This window comes from Geotrypetes seraphini, chromosome 17 (assembly GCF_902459505.1).
Source record: "Geotrypetes seraphini chromosome 17, aGeoSer1.1, whole genome shotgun sequence".
NCBI lineage: Eukaryota > Metazoa > Chordata > Amphibia > Gymnophiona > Dermophiidae > Geotrypetes > Geotrypetes seraphini.
This window is the reverse complement of record NC_047100.1, coordinates 31,185,002-31,206,109: the sequence shown is the minus strand read 5'-3', so window position 1 is coordinate 31,206,109 and position 21,108 is coordinate 31,185,002. Positions and strand designations below refer to the sequence as shown.

The 21,108-nt window shown below is 44.0% G+C and overlaps 1 protein-coding gene across 4 annotated transcripts in view; it reads left to right on the top strand.

Moving 5' to 3' along the window:
• PPARG (peroxisome proliferator activated receptor gamma) overlaps window positions 1-21,108 on the top strand; it is a 161,283-nt gene that overhangs the window by 120,201 nt on the left and 19,974 nt on the right. For all 4 annotated transcript variants that reach the window (XM_033926316.1, XM_033926319.1, XM_033926318.1 and 1 more), the window contains 3 exons: window positions 1,412-1,584; window positions 2,985-3,123; window positions 15,379-15,578. In XM_033926316.1, coding sequence (XP_033782207.1) covers window positions 1,412-1,584; window positions 2,985-3,123; window positions 15,379-15,578 — 512 coding nt within the window. The remainder of the gene's footprint in view (window positions 1-1,411; window positions 1,585-2,984; window positions 3,124-15,378; window positions 15,579-21,108) is intronic.

Here is a 21,108-nt window from a genome sequence, read left to right as displayed (position 1 = left end):
ATTGCCAAGAATGAGGCAATATTAATGGTTTGTAGATATGTCAAAATTAGAATTCCAATGCATCTTTAAAAAGAAAACATTTAAGAGATCCTTTAAATTTGTCGAGACTCTTTTCCTCCCTTAAAAAAGCAGGCAGGGAATTCCATGTAAGTGGGGCCGTTACCGAAAACGATGTGTTACAGTGCGTATTGATAACTTTCAATGAGGGGATTGTTAATAGATTTTGAGAAGAGGATCTAAGTGAGCGAGATAAAGTGACCGGGATGAGAAATTTATCAACGAAACTCAGAGCATTTGTAATTTCAACTTTGAACGTTAACAGTGCTATTTATCATCTCTGCTCCCTCTTTATGGGTTCAGATACCATTAGACTTGAGCATGGAAAATTCCTACTGCTGCTTCAGATCCAACCTGCACACAAGGCTTGCATTTGAGTCACACTCTCTTAACTTATAACTGAGCACCCAACTAGATGGGAAATTCTACAAACGATGCTTAAATTAATTGGCAAACACCGTTTAAAATGGCAAAAAACATAAAAGTCAAAGCACCTAAATAAAAGGCATCAGAATCACGCCTACGTAGACGCTTTATGGTGCTTAATTCCACTATTGATGTGGCTAAAGCCAGAAGTGGTGATTCACAACAAAGATAGGCAGCATTTCTGACAGCTATCTTTCCTGTATACAGCACCATTGCATGATTGGCACGTAATCTGTGGCCGCCGATATCGGCGCCATGTAGAGAATCTGGGCTTAAGTGCCTAAATAAAGGTGCTCTGCCGTCCATGTGTCTCATCCAAATAACATGCTTTGTGATTTTATATTATAGAAATAAATATTTAACACATTTTGAATATGTGACTTTGCAAAACAAGCTTATTTGAGAAGTTAAGACACTATAATTCAACCAATGTTTTGTTTAATTTATACGTCATAGGGTCCCGTTTATTAAAGGGCGTTAAGTGCTAATACGTGGTTATTGTACCAAAAAAGGTATACCACGTTAAAGCAATGCACAATATTTTACCTTTAAATGCATGCTAGCCCACTGTTTGTTTGTTTTTAAATACTTTGGGGAGGGGGGGCATTCCTTTGGCATGGAAGCGTTAACTAACTAGCATGTTCATATTACTCCATGCTAACTGGCTAAAGTGAAGTTATTACAAGAAGCAGTAAGAGCTCCAGTTTTAACTTTTTACCAGTAGCACGCACTATGCGAACAGTAGTGTTATCAGAAATAAAATATATTTTAAAAAGCCTTAAATTAAGCCACATTAAATCGGGCTTCGAGCCTCCATAATGTGGTAAAAGGGCATCTTTTCGAGATCATTTCAGCTGTGTGTCAGTGAGAATCATTCATAGCAGCTGGACAAAATTAAAATCTTTACTTTTCTTTTTTGCATACACAGATATAATAAAAATGGAGCCGCCGTCTCCACCTTATTATTCAGAACATGCGCAGTTGTATAGTAAGACTCCAGTGGAAGATGCCTCCAGTTCGCTCATGGCCATAGAATGCAGAGTCTGTGGCGATAAGGCTTCCGGCTTTCATTATGGAGTTCATGCATGCGAAGGATGCAAAGTAGGTTAACAACGGAAAAACACTGCCTCTCTCTCCCCCCCCCCCCCCCCATTTTCAAACTGGAGATTTCTGTTAGTTATGTATACATTTTTTTTTTGGGGGGGGGGGTTGAAAATAGCACAGAAGTCCAGCATTTCCCTTTCTTAAAAATCTCTTTAGCTTCCTCTTTACACCTATGTGTACTACACACCATTCTTGCAGTAATTTAGAGAATTTATTTGCCTATATTAGAGAACGACACGGGGACAAATTTTTCCCCATCCCCGCAGAAACTCAATTGTCCCTGCCCCCTCCCCATTCCTGTAAGCTCTGTCTTAACCGCTCAAGCCTCGAAAACTTATGATTTTAACGTGTTTGAGGCTTGTGCAGATGAGGACAGAGCTTGCAGCAATGGGGAAGGGTCAGGAAAAGAAGTTGACGAGACAGGAATATGAGTTCCTGCGGGGACGGGGAAAAATTAGTCCCCGTGTCATTCTCTAGCATATATCATGTTGGGCTTCTACTTTAGAATATGTAATTCATTTAACTTTATGGGGTTAGCTTAGTCATATCAGAGCAGTGAAGAGTATGGTTATTTATCTTTTTGCTTCCAGTTCAATTGGTATTGGCATCTATTGGACTGCTGTGCCGTGAGCCTTCCTGCAAGGGGAGAGGTAAAACAGGAAGATCATTCTCCTAGGCTGGATCCAACAGCATTGTCTATTCACAGGTTTATTACTCTAGCTGTGAGATCAAGACATGGATCCAGTGGTATAGAGAGGGTAAGAGGTGCCCGGGGGGGTTGTCAACTTTGTGCATCTGCACTGGGCGCATGAGATGGGCATTGAGGCCCTGATTTTTGTAATGGCGCTCTAAGTTAGGTGGTGGTAGGTTCCCTCCCACTGCCTATCTTAATTGTTTTTAATTGTTGATAAACGGCACGGTAATTGACCGTGCCGTTTAAAACCAATTAAAAACACATTAGAAAAATAATGTAAGCGCCTGGAGGTGCCTACAAAGAACGGTGGCCATCTCCTGTCCCTAGAGGCGTTTACCGGCACTTACATCAAAAGTAGGCGTGGTTTATACCAGAATTGAGCATAGGTGCTGCTAGATGCCTGTATGGACGTGATTCTCATCAAATGTAGCCACCGGAAATGTTGGCCTGTAAAACCCTGCATTATATTTCCGGCGCCTACTTTCAACATGACCTTGATTCTGTAAATAGCGCCATCGTGTGATTGACACAAAGGGTGATGCTTTTCTGGGCAGCCACCAGTAACAGCCCTGTTTACAGAATCCAAGTCTGAGTTCTTTATCTAGAAGCATTTTCTCTGTTTCTGTATTCTGTAGAAAACCTTTGCTACAATCTTTTTCACATCTATATTGTTTTGGGGGTATTTTTTTTTTTTTTTTTGCAGGGTTTCTTTCGCAGAACAATCAGATTAAAGTTAATTTATGACCGATGCAACCTTAATTGTCGAATTCACAAGAAAAGCCGAAATAAATGTCAATATTGCAGGTTTCAGAAGTGTCTCTCAGTTGGAATGTCACATAATGGTAAGTAACAGTTATTAAAACGTATCTATCTTATTTCAGGGCTGGCAAAGTAAGACAGAGCTGTAATGAATGTATCTGCCAAGGCAATTCTGTAAGCTGGTGGCCAAATTTAAACACCCCTATGTTTGGCAACAGTTATTGAATGTTACGAGGCCCATTTTCAAAACACTAAGATATCCACTAAGATGTGCCTATTTTTGAAACTGACTTTCTGGACATGAGCGTCCTGTGGTGATAATCAAACATTTCCCAAGACGTCCAGGATGGAACTTAGATGTCCGGAACTTGACCTGTTTTAAAAGTGTCTTGAGTGCCAAAAAGAAACCCAAACTGACCAGATGACTACTGGAGGGATTAAGTAATGACCCCACCCACCCCACAAAGATCGGAATGAAATGGTACATACCTGTCTGTAGAACAGAAGCGCCTAGTAGAGAAGGACTCAAAAATCTTAAGTAACCTGGTGGGTAGGTTAGTGAACCATAGAGAGGAGGACCCAGGCCACCAAAACCCTACTCTACTGCCATAGAGGTGCCATTGGGGTGATAGACAGGTGGGTATAGTAGGTTTGGAGGGACTTTGGAGGACTCACTATAAATTCTAAGGGAGTTATGGTGAGATGTATTTCTGACACTCATTATGTGAAGTTCACAGAAGGGACTTCTAAGGTGTTCCACTGCTCTACTGGAATTTCTGTGGGCCTTTCCCATGTCCAAATAGTCTGGGGTGTGGATGTTTTGAACTTGGATGCTTTTGAGATCAAAAATAGCCAAAAACGTTAGATGTCCTAAGACTGGACATCCTGATGGCCAAGACATCGAAATAGCGGTTTTGAAATGGACACTTTCGGCATCCAAATTTTGGACACACTTCTCATGATGTTCAAATCAGCTGAAACAACTAGTAACCATATCAGAAGATGGTTTGCAACCAAGTCCTCAGGACATAACCAGCCAGTTGGATTTTCAGGATATCTGCAATGAATATGCATTAAACATATTTCCATGCACTACTTCCGTTAATATTTGGATAGCCTGAAAATCAAGCTAGTGAGGTGTGTCCCGAGAACTGAGCTCAGAAGACTGATATTGTACAACCGTGTGGTCCAGGTCCTTTGTACTCGCAGCATTTTTTTTTTTTTGGGGGGGAGGGATTTGTAACATGAAAATCAAGTTTGGTCGAGAGGAAACACAGCTGTGCTCTTCTTCCATGACACGTAGACAAACAGAAGAAGGTATTTGGATCGGTTCATGTTTATTGCTTGCAGTGGCTGATGACGTGCAAGGCAGGCACAGTCTGAGTTTGGCTGCTTCTGCAGTTGCTGGGATGAGGAAAAAATATGGTTTCACTCATCCATCAAGCCAGCATGCCAGAAAAGACCTATGGCTTATTTTTACATTGCATCTTGTTCTGTTGCAAAAGCAGGACCCTCCACAGATAACAGTGTCATAAATACATCACAGGTGGTTACGCCAGCACTTGCGCTCATAACCCACTTGATGCGATGGGGATATACATCTTGATGATTTCAAGTCCTGTTCCAAAAAGACAAATAAAATGAAGGACCCTATTTAAGCTATGGTAGGCCATTTTTATGAGCAGTGCCTTAACATTTTGAGTGTCATAGTTTCTACATTAACCACCTCAAGGGCAACTGATTCGTGCCAATTCTATAAAGGGCAATACGACACAACCTTCTGCCCAATGTGTGGCAGTGGCCAAAAAAGCAAACAGGATGCTAGGAATTATTTAAAAAGGGATGGTTAACAAGACTAAGAATGTTATAATGCCTCTGTATCACTCCATGGTGCAACCTCACCTGGAGTATTGCGTTCAATTCTGGTCTTGTTATCTGAAGAAAGATATAGTGGCGCTAGAAAAGGTTCAAAGAAGAGTGACCAAGATGGTAAAGGGGATGGAACTCCTCTCGTATGAGGAAAGACTAAAACTGTTAGGGCTCTTCAGCTTGGAAAAGAGACGGCTGAGGGGAGATAGGACTGAAGTCTACAAAATCCTGAGTGGAGCAGAACGGGTACAAGTGGATCGATTTTTCCACTCCGTCAAAAATTACAAAGACTAGGAGACACTCAATGAAGTTACAGAAAAATACTTTTAAAACCAATTGGAGGAAATTTTTTTTTCACTCAGAGAATAGTTAAGTTCTGGAACGCGTTGCCAGAGGATATGGTAAGAGCGGCTAGTGTAGCTGGTTTTAAGGAAGGTTTGGACAAGTTCCTGGAGGAAAAGTCCATAGTCTGTTATTGAGAAAGACATGGGGGAAGCCACTGTTTGCCCTGTATTGGTGGCATGGAATATTGCTACTCCTTGGTTTTTGGCCAGGTACTAGTGACCTGGATTGGCCACCGTGAGAACGGGCTACTGGGCTTGATGGACCATTGGTCTGACCCAGTAAGGCTATACTTACGTTCTTAAGGAAATCGGGCTCCTATAAAAGGTAAACTTAACTGAGTATATCGGCATCTATGAAGTTAGATGTGATTACTTAGGCCAGCCATAGAAGTCAGGGAGCTGGTATAAATGCTCATGCCTCAGTGCAGGAAATAGAGAAATGAGTCCCGCCCACACTCCACCCCGACTCCACCTGTTTGCATGCCTACCCATGAAATACACTTAGGCGGATCTTTGGCATTTACAGATATATGTGTATTAATATTGCTTGGGGGTCTGTTTACGAATGACCTTTTAAGCAGTTTAAAACATTGAGGCTATATGAAATGACTTTTGATCTTCGGCTGACTGATTAATCAGAGTCTTTGACATCTTGGAGCTCTTTTTATGGTTGTCATCATTATTAAAAATATATCCTTCTATTTAACCCTTTATTTGGTTCTTATGGGAGATCTGGTCAATTTAGAGGTAAGCCAAGAAGATGTACTCAGGCAGATAGACAGACTAAAGAGCGACAAATCGCCAGGTCCGGACGGCATTCACCCAAGGGTACTCAAAGAACTAAAAAACGAAATAGCGGAGCCACTTCGACAGATATACAGCCTGTCCTTAAAAACTGGAGAGATCCCGGAGGATTGGAAAATAGCAAATGTTACGCCCATCTTCAAGAAGGGCTCAAGGGGCGACCCAGGAAACTACAGGCCGGTGAGCCTGACCTCAGTCCCGGGAAAGATGATGGAGGCACTAATTAAAGACAGCATCTGTGAACACACCGAAAAAAATGGGCAGCTAAAACCGAGTCAACATGGCTTCTGCAAGGGCAGGTCATGCCTCACCAACTTATTGTACTTCTTTGAGGGGGTGAACAACCAGGTGGATAAAGGGGAATCTATAAACATCATTTACCTTGACTTCCAAAAAGCCTTCGACAAAGTACCACACGAGAGACTGCTTAAGAAGATATGGAACCATGGGGTGCAAGGGGAGGTCCACCGATGGATCAGAAACTGGCTGGCAAACAGGAAGTAGAGGGTTGAAGTAAAGGGCCATTACTCAGGCTGGAAAGGGGTCACGAGCGGAGTTCCACAAGGGTCGGTGCTAGGACCGCTCCTGTTCAATATTTACATAAACGACCTAGAGGCAGGAACCAAGTGTGAGGTCATTAAATTTGCAGATGACACCAAACTATATAGCAGGGCTCAAACCAGGGAAGACTGCGAAGATCTCCAAAAGGATCTAACGCAGCTGGAAAAGTGGGCCGAAAAATGGCAAATGAGTTTCAACATAGGGAAATGCAAGGTCATGCACGTGGGAAAAAAGAACCCGATGTTCACATACAGAATGGGGGGAACACCGCTAGGGGTCAGTAACCTGGAAAGAGACCTGGGAGTGATGGTAGACGCAACACTGAAGGCATCGGCACAGTGCGCCACAGCCTCAAAGAAAGCAAACAGAATGTTGGGTATCATTAAGAAGGGTATTACGACCAGGACGAAGGAAGTCATCATGCCGCTGTATCGTGCAATGGTGCGGCTGCATCTGGAGTACTGTGTCCAGTACTGGTCGCCGTACCTCAAGAAGGACATGGCAGTACTTGAGGGAGTACAGAGAAGAGCAACTAAACTGATAAAGAGAATGGAAAATCTCCCATATACCGACAGATTGAAGCAGTTGGGACTTTTCTCACTAGAAAAGCGGAGACTTAGAGGAGACATGATAGAAACCTTCAAGATCCTGAAGGGCATAGAAAAAGTAGACAGGGACAGATTTTTCAAATTAAAGGGCACCACAAGTACAAGGGGGCACTCGGAGAAATTGAAAGGGGACAGGTTTAGAACAAACGCTAGGAAGTTCTTTTTCACTCAGAGGGTGGTGGATACATGGAACGCGCTTCCGGAGGCTGTTGTAGACAACAAAACATTAAATGGTTTCAAAGAAGGTTTGGATAGATTCCTAGAAGAAAAAGGGATTGAAGGGTATAGATAGGTATAGACCACTACTCAGGCGATGGGCCTGATGGGCCGCCGCGGGAGCGGACCGCTGGGCAGGATGGACCTATGGTCTGACTCAGCGGAGGCAACTTCTTATGTTCTTATGTTCTTATCTGCGTCTTCAAATGCCTGTTACTTGGCACTTTTGCTCTCGTTCAGCATCACGTTATGTAAAGCAGCCGTTTCACCATCTGCCAGCGGAAGGGTTAACTTCTTTCTCTCTAATTCTCAGATATTGCTTTATTACTGATGTCATGCAATCACTTTACAAAGCATAAGCATGGCATCAGAAGCCACTGAAGTTCTCTTTTATTCGTATATCGCTCCATATCTCGCTTTATTGCATGGAATTAGCTACTTCAAAGAAAGCCCAAGTTATACTGAAAATAAAGTATCCACATACTCTCCCTCTCAGATCTTGTTCTTCAAGCTCCTTGTGTAAAGAGAGTTCATTGTAATTTCACAGATCAGTGGAGTTTATTAAAAACAAAGCTTGGAAATCTGTCATTTCATTAAGTATATAAGAGAATGGACTTATAATAGTTTAGTAATGATGTCTTATCCCAGTGTGGCTTAATATAGCTAGTACCGTAACTTCTCTAGAAGAAATTTCAAGAGGGCCTGTGGTGGTAAAGGTTGCCTGTTTCATATTGTGGAGATGTCCAAAGACTGTTCTTTTTAGGGGGGGAAGTGAACATAAGAATTGCCGCTGCTGGGTCAGACCAGTGGTCCATCGTGCGGCGGCCCCCATGTCAAAGACCAGTGCAATAACTGAGTCTAGCCCTACCTGAGTACGTTCCAGTTCAGCAGGAACTTGTCCAACCTTGTCTTGAATCCCTGGAGCTTGTTTTCCCTTATAACAGACTCCGTAAGAGCGTTCCAGTTTTCCACCACTCTCTGGGTGAAGAAGAACTTCCTTACGTTTGTATGGAATCTGTCCCCTTTCAACTTTAGAAAGTGCCCTCTCGTTCTCCCTACCTTGGAGAGGGTGAACAACCTGTCTTTATCTACTGTTTATTATCATGTCCCCTCTCAGTCTCCTCTTTTCAAGGAAGAAGAGGCCCAGTTTCTCTAATCTCTCACTGTACGTCAACTCCTCCAGTCCCTTAACCATTTTAGTCGCTCTTCTCTGGGTTAAATAATACTAGGTATAATAATTTGTGCTCATAACTGGTTGTGTAATAACCAGCTGACTTATAGTCAGTGGAGGTCTTTGATGATCGTCTATGCCTCTTTGGAGCGTCGGCAGTTTGGGGATCTGGACACTGTGGAAGGATGTCGTTTTTGCTCTATTTGGGAACATTTTTGGATGGATCTCACTCTCCATTCTCGCAGCAAATTATTGAACATTTGCAACTAAATATTTTCTTTTTTCTTTATGTGCTCAATATTGTTTGATTGGGGAGGAGGCGGGATATATCTGGTGCGTATATAAAAGAAAACTGTTGTTTTTGTTTGGCATATTGTATTGCACTTTTTCATTCAATAAATACATTTAACCATAATTTGTGCTCACGCGGCCTGCACCCCCTTGCACACTCTTTGGGTTTATTAATGTTCTTTCTTCACTGCAAATGTGATCGCTGCTGACTGGGACAAACCTGTTTATTTGGTTAGCCCGGTAGCAAGCATCCCATTTGTTGGAATGGTGTTTTTCTTGTCTTTCTGCCGGCTATTGACATTGCCTATCCTTCTAGGGTTTTTCAGGTTTTTAAACGCTGTCCTTTTAAAGTGGTAAAAGGCAGAATAATGCCTAATAATACCATGCTTGAGATTTGGCAATTTCATTGCATTGTGTATTCTTTTCATGTCCCAATTAGTTGATAACTTGGACCATTGCTAAAAGAAATGTAAACTAATTAAAATGCCATGACTTTCTTTTAAAGATCAGTTTGCTTTTCCCGTTTTGTGTCTATTGCAAAATTCTTGTGATAAGAGTCTCTAGCACTTATGTCAACAGCATATCGTGCTTCGTGAATTGCCTTCCTAAATGGAGCACATATACTTAAAAATTATTGCACAAGGATAAAATATCAAGAATAACATTTGTCAAAAAAGTAGGTTTATGAAAAATAATATATGAATTCAGGCTTCTTATTTCTAAAGGAAGACTGTTCCACGTCTGAACTGCCTGATAAGAAATCGATCGAACCAGTTGACTCTTCCTCGTTAGTTTCTTTATTTGAAACATGTGTAGCCCGCATATCGACCATCTATGCGAATAACAACGATACATCCATAATTAAAACAAAACCTAGCAGATTATTAAAATAACAGCATAGAATAAACAAAGTTGCACATGTGCCTTAAAAGAAAAAGCCAAGCAATTACAAGATTACAAAGTAATCAACCCCCTCTTTTACTAATGCTTAGTACGGGTTTTAGTGCCAACAGCGGGAGTAATTGCTCCGATGTTCATAGGGATTCTGTGCATTAGACCCGAAGGGGCTGATTCTACAAACAGGCATCCCGATTGGAGCACTTTCTCTTTGTTTTTGCCATGTAAACTTCTGGGTAGCTTTAGAAAAACATTGTCAAGAAAAACATTTCCATGTCTTCTCATTGTCAGGCACATTTGAGAATTGAAAATAGTCCTGCCAAGTCTGACTAAGGCTGGTATAATTTGCCACATCAACTCGCAATATCTCATCCCAGAAAAAAATGTGTTGGCCGCACTCCTAAAAATGCACAAAATCTTGCAAAAGCATCCTGTTTGTATGGTGGATGTTGCAAAAGAGAGCAGCAGAAGGTTGGCATATTAATCATAAGACATTTAGAGGAGAAGTCATCAATGTTAAGATGTGTCATTTTACCAGTAACTCATTCTATTTTAGGGTAGGCCCTATTTTATGCAGTAAGACCTTAGGGGAGAAGTTTTCAACATGGATTACTGTTATATAAGTGTATTTGAATGTTAACTCCAGTTCTTAGGTAGGGCTGTGGCTCACTGGTCCCCACAGTCTGTGAGATCAAATCCAAGTGCTGCTTCTTGTGACCCTTGGGCAAGTCACCAAATCCTCCAGTGCCCACCCCTTTTAAATGCTAGAGCAACAAAAAGGCAGTATCCAATTCTCCTTCCCTTTGATTGTGTAAAATAAGTCATCGTAACGGTAGCCCGCGTTGATAACTTTCCCTTTCAGTCTGATAACCAGAGCTGATATTGTGATGTCATAATGCTTCAGTCCGTCAGTGATGTCACAGTGGCTTAAGTTCCTCTATCTTGCTCAGCATTTCAATTTCTAGAGACATTAATTTTTTTTTTCTTTAATTAAGGGGGGGAAATTATCAATGTGGGCTACCGTTAAGATGTATTATTTTACTGTTAATCGCAGTTATTAGTAACTAGGTTTCATTACAGAAAATGGGACCTGTGTTAACATTTATGGTAAAATAACCCTTTCCCCCCCTGGTATTTCCAGATCTACATTTCAGATTAAGGTATAAAGCATTCCTTGATCTGAAACCTAGGGTTTAGCGATAGGATGGAGCTTCTTTCCTCTTGAAGTTCCTTTGTAACGTATGGAACTAATTCTTAGGTTTTCATATGTAGATCCTGCACATTTAGAGAAATTTCTTTTGCAACCTACTGTTTCTCAACAAGGGGATGTGAAATATGGTGTTGGGTCTTTTCCTTCTGGTTTAAAGTGGATTCAATATAGACATGATACTAAAGAAATGTAAAAACTTAGGTGCCTGAAGTGTAGGCCAGGGTTTTCAAGGCCTAAATTTCAGGTGCCTACGTTTTTTTGGAGAATCACGCTTAGCAGCGCCTAAGTCATAGAAACATAGAAGATGACGGCAGAAAAAGGCTACAGCCCATCAAGTCTGCCCACTCTGCTTACCCACCCCCTGTCTATGCCCTAATGACCCAATTTCCTTATCTTGACCCTCATAGGGATCCCACATGGGTATCCCATTTATTCTTAAAGTCTGGCACGCTGTCTGCCTCGATCACCTGCACTGGAAGCTTGTTCCAATGATCAACCACTCTCTCTGTGAAGAAATACTTTCTGGTGTCGCCATGAAATTTTCCGCCCCTGAGTTTGAGCGGGTGCCCTCTTGTGGCCGAGGGTCTCTTGAGAAAGAAAATATCATCTTCCACTTCGACACGTCTAGTGAGGTACTTAAATGTTTCGATCTCCCCTCTCCCTACGTTCCTCGAGAGTGTAGAGCTGCAATTTGTTCAGTCTCTCTTCGTAGAAGTTTAGACGCCCCTTATAGAATCAGCCCTTATGCCCTATGCTCATTTACTACCAAACGTGTCTCAAAACCATCATATTGGACAATAGACACAAAACCCAGTCCCAAATTCAGGAGCGCTTGCTGGTCCCCACTTAATACCTTCCTCGATATGTTCACTACAGTTGATAATTCCTCCGCTAGGATCTGGTTTACGGCCCCGAATATGCCCCCGTTTGGGGTTGGAAGCCCACTGTGCAGGAGGTACGCTGTCTCTGAGATCCTTGCTGTCCTCCTGTAGCCGAGGATCCTGTACTTAAATTTCCACTAGATGTAGACCTCGTTGAGGATTGATCATCTGAAAGCTCCCCAGACAGGCCACCTACATTGGAGGCACCTCCAGGAGCCTAGGTTCGCCTAAAGCTAGCAGTGGGTGTGGTTTGCCCCGGAAGTTGCCTTAGGTGAACCTAGGTGGCCGTATGTTTCTCCCTAGTAGAGCGGGAGATGATTACAATGTAGATGCAGCTATTATTCTTAACACGGCAAGGGATCTCCCTGCCACAATAAGTATAGTGGCCACAGCTGTGGCCACCAGTCATACCCCCCCAAACGAATGAAGCAGGAGGGATGCCCAATCCCTCCTGCCCGGAAGACCCCCTGACCTGCCCCCAACGATCGCCGGCAGGAGGGTGCCCAACCCCTCCTGCTGGAAGTCCCACCCGAAGTTCACTGGCAGGAAGGTGCCTAACCTCTCCTGCCGGAAGGCGCCCCCACCCCCCTGAAGTTTGCCTGCAGGAGGGTGCCCAACCCCTCTTGTCATAAGACACCACCCCCCCGCAAAGATCCCCCCCCTGGCTAGCACCCCCCCCCACACACACACACACACTAACCTTAAAAGTTGGCCAGCTGGCTGGGTCTTCCTACTGGCCGGCAGGCTCGCCTCTGTCGAAATGAGGTAGGCCTGCCCCTTCCCGGTGCATTGTGGGATGCACCGGGGAGGGGCCTAGGCCTGATTGGCCCAGGCGCCCAATGCCCAAAGCCCTGAATTATTCTTGCAATCTAATCATATGACATGAGGCTAGGAAGGGAATGTAGCCTCAAAGTGAGAGAAAAATGCACATCTGTGTTAAGTTATCTTCATAGTCATTCCAATGTGATATTTAATGACTTGAAAAAAATATTGAATTAATTATATTTCTTAACAGCTTCAGTCCTATTTTTGCAGGTTAGCTTCTTAATTTCTTTTGGCTCTTAAAAATTACCATTAATTTGTAGACTGGGAGTTGGGGCTAAGATGGTCTGAAAATATATTTATTTCATTAATTTTATTATTTTTTCATATGAAAACATAGTTGTCTGTAGGTTCACTCTGTTTTGGTTACTCAAAATGCAACGAATGTTCACAGAATCAAAAGCATTCGTTCTAGACCTAAAAACACAAGTTCACTCCCCCCTACACAGACCCTTTAATCGAGCAGCACAAGCTAAGTGGCTCAGCATTTAGCTCATCCTGTTTGGTAAGCAAGGAAGAGGGACAGGGAGAGAAGAGAAGAGGTGCTTCTGGGCTGGGAGAGCAAGGAAGAGGTGCTATTGGACCGGAGGAGCAAGGAAGAGAGACAGGGGGAACAGGGAAGAGGTGCTACTGGGCCGGGGGAGAAGGGCTGGGGGGGAGTAAAATTGTTTTGGAGCTGGGGCTGAAAATAGGCGACATGTGAGGGAAGGAGGCTTGGTAGCACAGCTTGGTACAAGGGAAGGACAGGCGGGAGCTACAAGAAAAATCAGCATTTAAATATTATTTTTTACTTGGTGCTATTAAGAGCTGGCACGAGGAGAATAAAGAAGGGGAAATAGGCCACAGTTTCATATGTCATCTCCCTTGAACTAAGTTCAACGCAAAGTAGTCATGGAAAAGATGAGTGCAGGAGACCTAGAACTTCAACTTTATCTCAATTGTCCTTGGAGCTTGTATTACCCCAATCCCACCCCCTGAAAACCAAAATCTAATTGGCAATAATTCATGCATTGCTGACTGACGGAACATTTTCAGGGAAAAGCCTATACGTAGAATGTTACGAGTTTCAATAGATTTTTTGTTTTCTTCTTTAGTAAGATACTCGCACTCACAAGGATTGATTGGTCCCTCTAGGGCTTCCTTTTTCAGTGAATGCAATTACAAAAGAACTCAGACAGCGAGAGCGATGGTGCACGAGGTTCGGCATAAGAAGAAGCGATGCATCAGGGGAGCAAATGAACCCCCTCTGGCACAGTGAAGATTAGCCGCCTGATTGGTGGTGATATTGATTAGATCAGTGTAGACAGGAAGTGATGATATGTCAGACATTACATCCAGGTTGGCGCAGTGGTTAAAGCTACAGCCTGAGCTCCCTGAGGTTGTGGGTTCAAATCCACGCTGATCTTTGTGATCCTGGGCAAGTCACTTAACCTCCCCATTGACCCAGAGACTGTGACCTCACCGGGACAGACAGGGGAAAATGCTTCAGGACATTAGCTTAGGCCCCATTTATATGTGTGTGATCACATGTTGAGTCTAAACGCATATCCTGTGTACTAAAAAATCATCCTCTTTTCTGGAAGAGGTTTTGTATATGTAAATGTTGGTACTTAACTCCCAACATAAGAATAGCTTTACTGGGTCGGACCAATGGTCCATCAAGCCCAGTAGCCCCTTCTCACGGTGGCCAATCCAGGTCACTGGTACCTGGCCAAAACCCAGAAAAGAGGATGCCATGCCAAATCTTGGGGAGAGACAGCCTAGCCAAGTAAGACTTCATCTGATCTTTCTCTACTGGTTTCTCCAAAAACATTTTTGAGAAGGCAAGCACACAGAAGACTGCCGACCTCGCTGTGTTTTTCCTAAAATGAATTCCCTTATAATCCTGGAAGCCTAGCCCTGCTTTAGCCAAATGAAAATTGAACAATAGTTTTGCAAAAGGGGGGAAAAAAGCCACCCTTAAACAAATATGTTACAATTAAAGAGGATTGCAAGATCCTGAATGCTTACAAACTGTTCAGGCTGGCAGAACTCTACCAAACAGTTTGGGTGTTTAATGGTTGGAGGCCATGTGTCCCCAACACTCCCTGACACTAGTGCTGCCTGGGCTCGTTGTTTCAGCAACTCCCACCCCTGCTGCTTTATGAGGCCTTGGAGCAGAGGCATGTCAGTCTCACGGAGGGAGGGTCATGGGGTTGTGCTGCACATGGCGGGGGAGGGGGAGAAAGGAAAGAGGAAGAATTGGGGTGGAGGAGAGGTAGGGGAGAGATGATTGCTGTACATGAAAAAAAAATAAGACGTCCCCCGAAAATAAGCCCTAATGCCTTTTTTGGTCCCCAAATTAATATAAGACATGAAACTCGGTATCTCAAGCAAATGCTATGATCATCTTGTTTTAAAAAAAAAAGAATAGCTCTGAGCAAGATCTCAACCCAGTGCATTGCAGCAGTCTGTGTGTGCACCCTAAGATTTCCTTTTCCATGCCTGTCTAATCTTTTTCTAGTGTCTAACATCAGATTGTGCATTATGATAGGGTTCGGGACTCTTTACTGTCCGTAGGACTGTCATAATGAAACCCAAAAAGCATTCAAAGGAGCCAACGTGATACAGATATGCAAATGAAGACTCCACTAACATCAGGGTTTCTCTTCTTGTTGTCTTTAGCCATCAGATTTGGTCGGATGCCACAAGCTGAGAAGGAGAAGCTCTTGGCAGAGATCTGCAGTGACATCGACCACCTGAGTCCCGAGAACGCTGATCTCCGAGTTCTAGCCAAGCACTTGTATGACTCGTATCTCAAGTCCTTCCCCCTGACCAAAGCCAAGTCGAGAGCAATCCTGACAGGAAGGACGACAGACAAATCAGTTAGTACCATTTCTTCCACTCTCTGCCCTGAGTAAATAGTTTAACACACAGAGCTACCCTCCCTCCTGTAATGGGTTTCAAGATGCAGCTCTTTTAAATGAGGAAAATGATCACTAATTAAAGTATTTGAACCATATACAAGAATTTTGAAGGTCATTTCTTGAATTCCTTCATCCAAATCCCTTTCTCTCCTCTATTCATCCTTTTTTAGTGTTAGATATTAGAGTTATTTATTAGACTGTAGACTATGACCCCTAGCAGTAATACCAAGATATTGCTGTTAGACATCTCAGCAGCCATTTTGAACCCTGTGATCATTGTCGCAACAGTGCAAGAGCATTACTCCTCCCCCATTAAGCATCAGGGACCCCAAGTAAGGTTGGACAGGGATAGTGGGATAGGGAGCAGTCGACTCTGCCAGAGAGGCACTGCAAAGGGGGAGGGTTGTTTGGAGTATTTGCCTAGAGGGAAGCCCGTGCCACATTGAGGGGGGGGGAGTTATGTCTTGGAAGTTAGGTGTGTGGAGATTGGTGCTACCACAGGGACTTCCAAATGGGTTCTTGTGCCTCTAAAGTGGTGTGAGGTTGTAAGGAGGTTGCCTCAGGAAAAGTTGTGAAGCTTCTTGGGGGGGTGTGCTGCAAAGGAGGTTACCGTTGGAAGGTCAGAGGTGGGTCAGATGTTGGGGGAACTATAGGGGGATACTGCTCCTTTCAGCACACACTTATATATACTGAAAGGGGAGCAGTAAATGTTTTTGCAGTCAGTGGTGTAGGGAGGGTGAGTGGCCCCCCCCTCCCTCACCCTCTGCCCACCCCACCTCTCTACTACTGCGCATGCGCGATGCTTCCCTTCCGCCATACCTCTGTAACATTCCTGGCACGAGCCAGCAACCCCCAATCTGCTGTCACGCCTGCATGGGCTCTTCCTCTGATTTCATTTCCTAGGTGTGGGTCCAGGAAGTTAAATCAGAAGAAGAGGCCAGACAGGCGCGACAGCAGATTGGGGGTTGCTCCTCATGCCAGGAACATTTTGTGCGCGCAGAGGAGAATGGGTGCCACACCCCTACCAAGATGGCGCCATGGGTGGACCGCCCCCGCACTCCCCCCCCCAAAACTACGCCACTGTTTGCAATACACACATGGATTCCCTCTGTGAAATGGTGAATCCACATTTGTATTGTTGACCTGCCCATGACACTTCCTATCTCTGTCTTACTCATGTTTCCAAGATGATTACATATTTGATATACCGTCTATCAAAGCTTATCTAAACCAGTGTTCTTCAACTGCTTGTCTGTGGAGCGGTGCCAGTCCGCAGAAAATTTCTGACGGTCCACAGGGCCGTCCTGTCCATTGAGCCCAAGACAGCGTTCTTCAGCCACCGGTCCACGGTGCGATCAACACGGCGTCTTTGGGCTGGCTTCCTGAGTGCGGCAGTGCACAAAGCCGTGGGAAAAGGCTCCTACGCGCGGCCTGTGCCTGAACCGGAAGCCTTCTTTGTGACGTCGCAATGCAACACTCGGGGAGTCGGCCCAAAGATGCTGCGTTGATCGCACCTTTGACTGGCCCAAAGATAACACTGGGGGGGGGAGGGAGCAGGCCAGAAGGCAAGGCACAGCATGGAGGGAGAGAGACAACAACGGTAGGGGGAATGCTTTTATTTAATGATTGATTTGTCTGTTCAAGAAGAAATGCATTTGTTTCTTTTCCCTTGGGGTTGTACTGCTTGCAGAGTCTTGCATCTTAGGGTTTCCTTTCTATATATTATTACTTTTAATTTTTGGTCCTGCATTTGCATGGGGTTATCTGTGTTCTGGTAGGAATGAATGTTGAAAAGCATACAGTGTGCTTTGTGTAGTTTAATTTTGTGGTTAAACATTATGCGTTGTTACTACGATTATATTGTGTGTGTGTGTGTGTATATGACAAATGAATGGAAAAAATGGTGCTACAATTAGTACTATTATCTCAGGGCAAGCAGGCAGCTATTCTCACATATGGGTGACGTCATTGACGGAGTCCGGATGCGGAAGCCTCGCAAGCAGACTTGCTTGTAGAAACATGCACGGTGCGGTCGACTCAAAACTTCTAGTTTCTTCAAGCAAGTCTGCTTGCGAGGCTTCCGCATCCGGGCTCCGTCAATGACGTCACCCATATGTGAGAATAGCTGCCTGCTGTCCCTGGATAACACCTGTTACGGTAAGTAACTGTGCTTTATGGGGGCGGGGTCTGGGGCGGAGATTGGGTGGAGATGGGCATGACTTAGCCCAGTGTTCTTCAACTGCCGGTCCGCGGACCGGTGCCGGTCCACAAAATAATTATTTTATTTCCGCCGGTCCATAGGTGTCAAAAGGTTGAAGAACACTGATCTAGACGGTTTACAATACTACATTTTGCAAAAGAGAAAGAAAAGGAGGACATTCAAAGTTAAAATATCAATGACGACAAAGACAAATGGTAACAAGGGGCCCCATGGGTAAGGATAAGTAGAAATGCATTGAGGTAAAATGAAGGGGAAAGAGTTACTCAGGCCTGGAAGGTGGATGTTCATGACTGACTAGGAAGGTCTTCCATTTGCATCTGAATGTATCCATCGAGATGTAGCTAGTTTTCCCACTTGTAAGGGCCTTGGGACCTGATTCTCAAAACCACGCAGGCTGCCTAACCTAATTGGTTTAACTGGTGATAAATGGCCTGGTAATTGACCATGTCATTTAAACCCCCCCCCCCCCCCCCCGCAAAGTAGGCACCTAGAAGGAATGCTGTCCAAGACCCGTTTATAGAGGGGCCTAAATCAAAAGTAGGCGTGGTTTGCACCAGAAATGGACATGGATGCCTCTGAAGATGCGATTCTCATCACAGGTAGGCACCGTAAATGTGGACCTGTAAAACCCTGGCCTGCATTTCCGGCGCCTACTTTTGATGTAGCTGCAATTCTGCAAACGGTGCCGTAGTGTCATTGGCACACAAACAACACCGCTTTTGTAGGTGGCTGCCAATAAAGGCGCCATTTCCAGAATCCAGCCCACGCTCCAGTGCAGTCTCTCTGCAAAATATCGATTCCATTGCTAATGGGTGCCAGATGTACAGATGTTTATATGCAGACCGTTACACTTTCTTGTGTTTGTGCACAATTTTTTCCCATATAGAATGGCTTTTATAGAATACCATAGAACATAAGAATTGCCGCTGCTGGATCAGACCAGTGCCCTAACTGAGAATAGCCTTACCGGCGTATGTTCCGGTTCAGCAGGAACTTGTCTAACTTTGTCTTGAATCCCTGGAGGGTGTTTTCCCCTACGACAGACTCCAGAAGAGCGTTCCAGTTTTCCACCACTCTCTAGGTGAAGAAGAACTCCCTTACGTTTGTAATCTATCCCCTTTTAACTTTAGAGAGTGCCCTCTCATTCTCTCTACCTTGGAGAGGGTGAACAACCTGTCGTTATCTACTAAGTCTATTATGTCCCCTCTCAGTCTCCTCTTTTCAAGGGAGAAGAGGCCCAATTTCTCCAATCTCTCGCTGTACGGCAACTACTCCAGTCCCTTAACCATCTTAGTCACTGTACTCTGGATCCTTTCGAGTAGTACCATGTCCTTCATGTATGGCGAAAAGTACTGCACGCAGTACTCCAGGTGAGGGCGCACCATGGCCCGGTACAAAGTTGATTCAGGTTAATTTTTTAATTTTGTATGTTTGGTTGTAATCCGCCTTGTTTAAAAGGGGAATATAAATAATAAACTATAAACGACTAGCATAGCTAGGGTTACCAGATGTCTGGATTTCCCTGGACTGAGGACATGTCCTCCTTTTGAGGACATGTCTGGGGGTCCGGATGGCTTTTCAAAACCCAGCTTTTTGTCCGGGTTTTGAAAAGCTTTCCTCCACATTGCGCTGGGCAGAGGGGGGCGGGGCTGGGCAGGAATGAGTGGAACTGGGCGGGTCTAAGGGTCCGGATTTTCCAAACGGAAAATCTAGTAACCCTAAGCATAGCACGCATTTCACGTCTAACTAACGCCACGCCTAAACACCCCTGGCTCTGTGGAGTTGCACACTATGAAAATTAGGCAAGGGGGTTATAGAGTAGGCTGTAGAGCAGATGTGTGCGTAATTCCTAATGATCTTTAGATCACGTCGTGAGTAACGATTTAAATTGAGGGATTGTGCCCTGAGAGTGAAACATGTTGGCGACGTTATCCCTCTTGGCCTACCACCCAAGCTAAGTACCATTTACTTTATCACTTAGTTGAGCTGACTGTTTTATCTAACTTATTGAAGATTTCATACCATTAAATTAGTGGCCCGATGACGACAGGGTGCATAAAGCCAACTGTTATGAAAGTCTATTGAACATTTGGTGGCACTTCTGAAGGCTGTAACTACGACTGATATAGAAGGCATTTAGGGGAGGTTAAACTATCCCTTTCATTGTAATTCCTAATGACTGCCATAATAACACTTATTGTTTGCTTTCACCATTTCAACCAATTGCCTTCCGCAGGTCCAAAGCCTCTTCCCTCCCCTGATTCGTTCTTCTTTTCCTGTGTCACTTCCCTCACTTTGCTGCCTACATCCTTCAGTTCCCAGTCCCTTCTCAGAGGGCTGTTCGGCCCAGTTTAAAAAGGTGAGACAGATCGAGCTGAGGGTGCTCAGATCCACAGATATATTCCAATCCTTTCGTTTTGAACCAGAAAAGGTGTGATGGAGGATAGCAAGTTGGAGAACAAGTTTCCAGGAAACTGTCAATCGGGTTCTGATCCTCCAGAAGCCACATATCAAAGTTGATGCAGGTCAATTTCAAAATACTTGTTCCCATCTCTAAACTAGAGACCAGAAATGACTCATTCTTAGAAGGGAGTGGAACGCCTTCAGTTTACGGAAACAAAGGATCTCCAATCATTTTATTTCTATTTTTTTTCAATACATTCCTGTAACTTACCCAAGTACTGTAAATTTTGCACATCCAGGATACTTTGTGGAGTGTCAATTAAAACAACTTTTATCTAGCCCTTCCTCTCTGAGCACATCACAAGAATCCTTATCCACTCCTTTGTCACCTCTCGTTTAGATTTCGACAACTTTTTGCAGGACTCCGGTCAAGACCATCTCTTGTCACTTCAATCCACTCAAAAATCTACTGTGCAACTGTCTTCTTTGTTAGAACAAGAGAATAGCATTTCTGGGTCAGCCCAATGGTCCATCTAGCCCAGTATCCCATCTTCATGGTGGCCGATCCAGTTTTCAAGTTCCTGGCAAAACCCCAAATAGTATCAAGAGTCCATGCTACTGATACCAGGACAAGCTGTGCCTTCTCCAACATCTGTCTCGATATCAGACTATGGACTTTTCCTCCAGGAACTAGTCCAAACCTTTTTAAAAACCAGCTACTTTAAATACTTCTCAACTCCCAATCCACTTCTGTATCCTATTGAAGCTTCTTGTTCCAGTGTGCAAGTGCCGTGTCTCAGCAGCTTGCCGTTACCCACTGGTCAAATAAATCTTCTTGTCCATTGCCAGATGCTTGCTTCACCA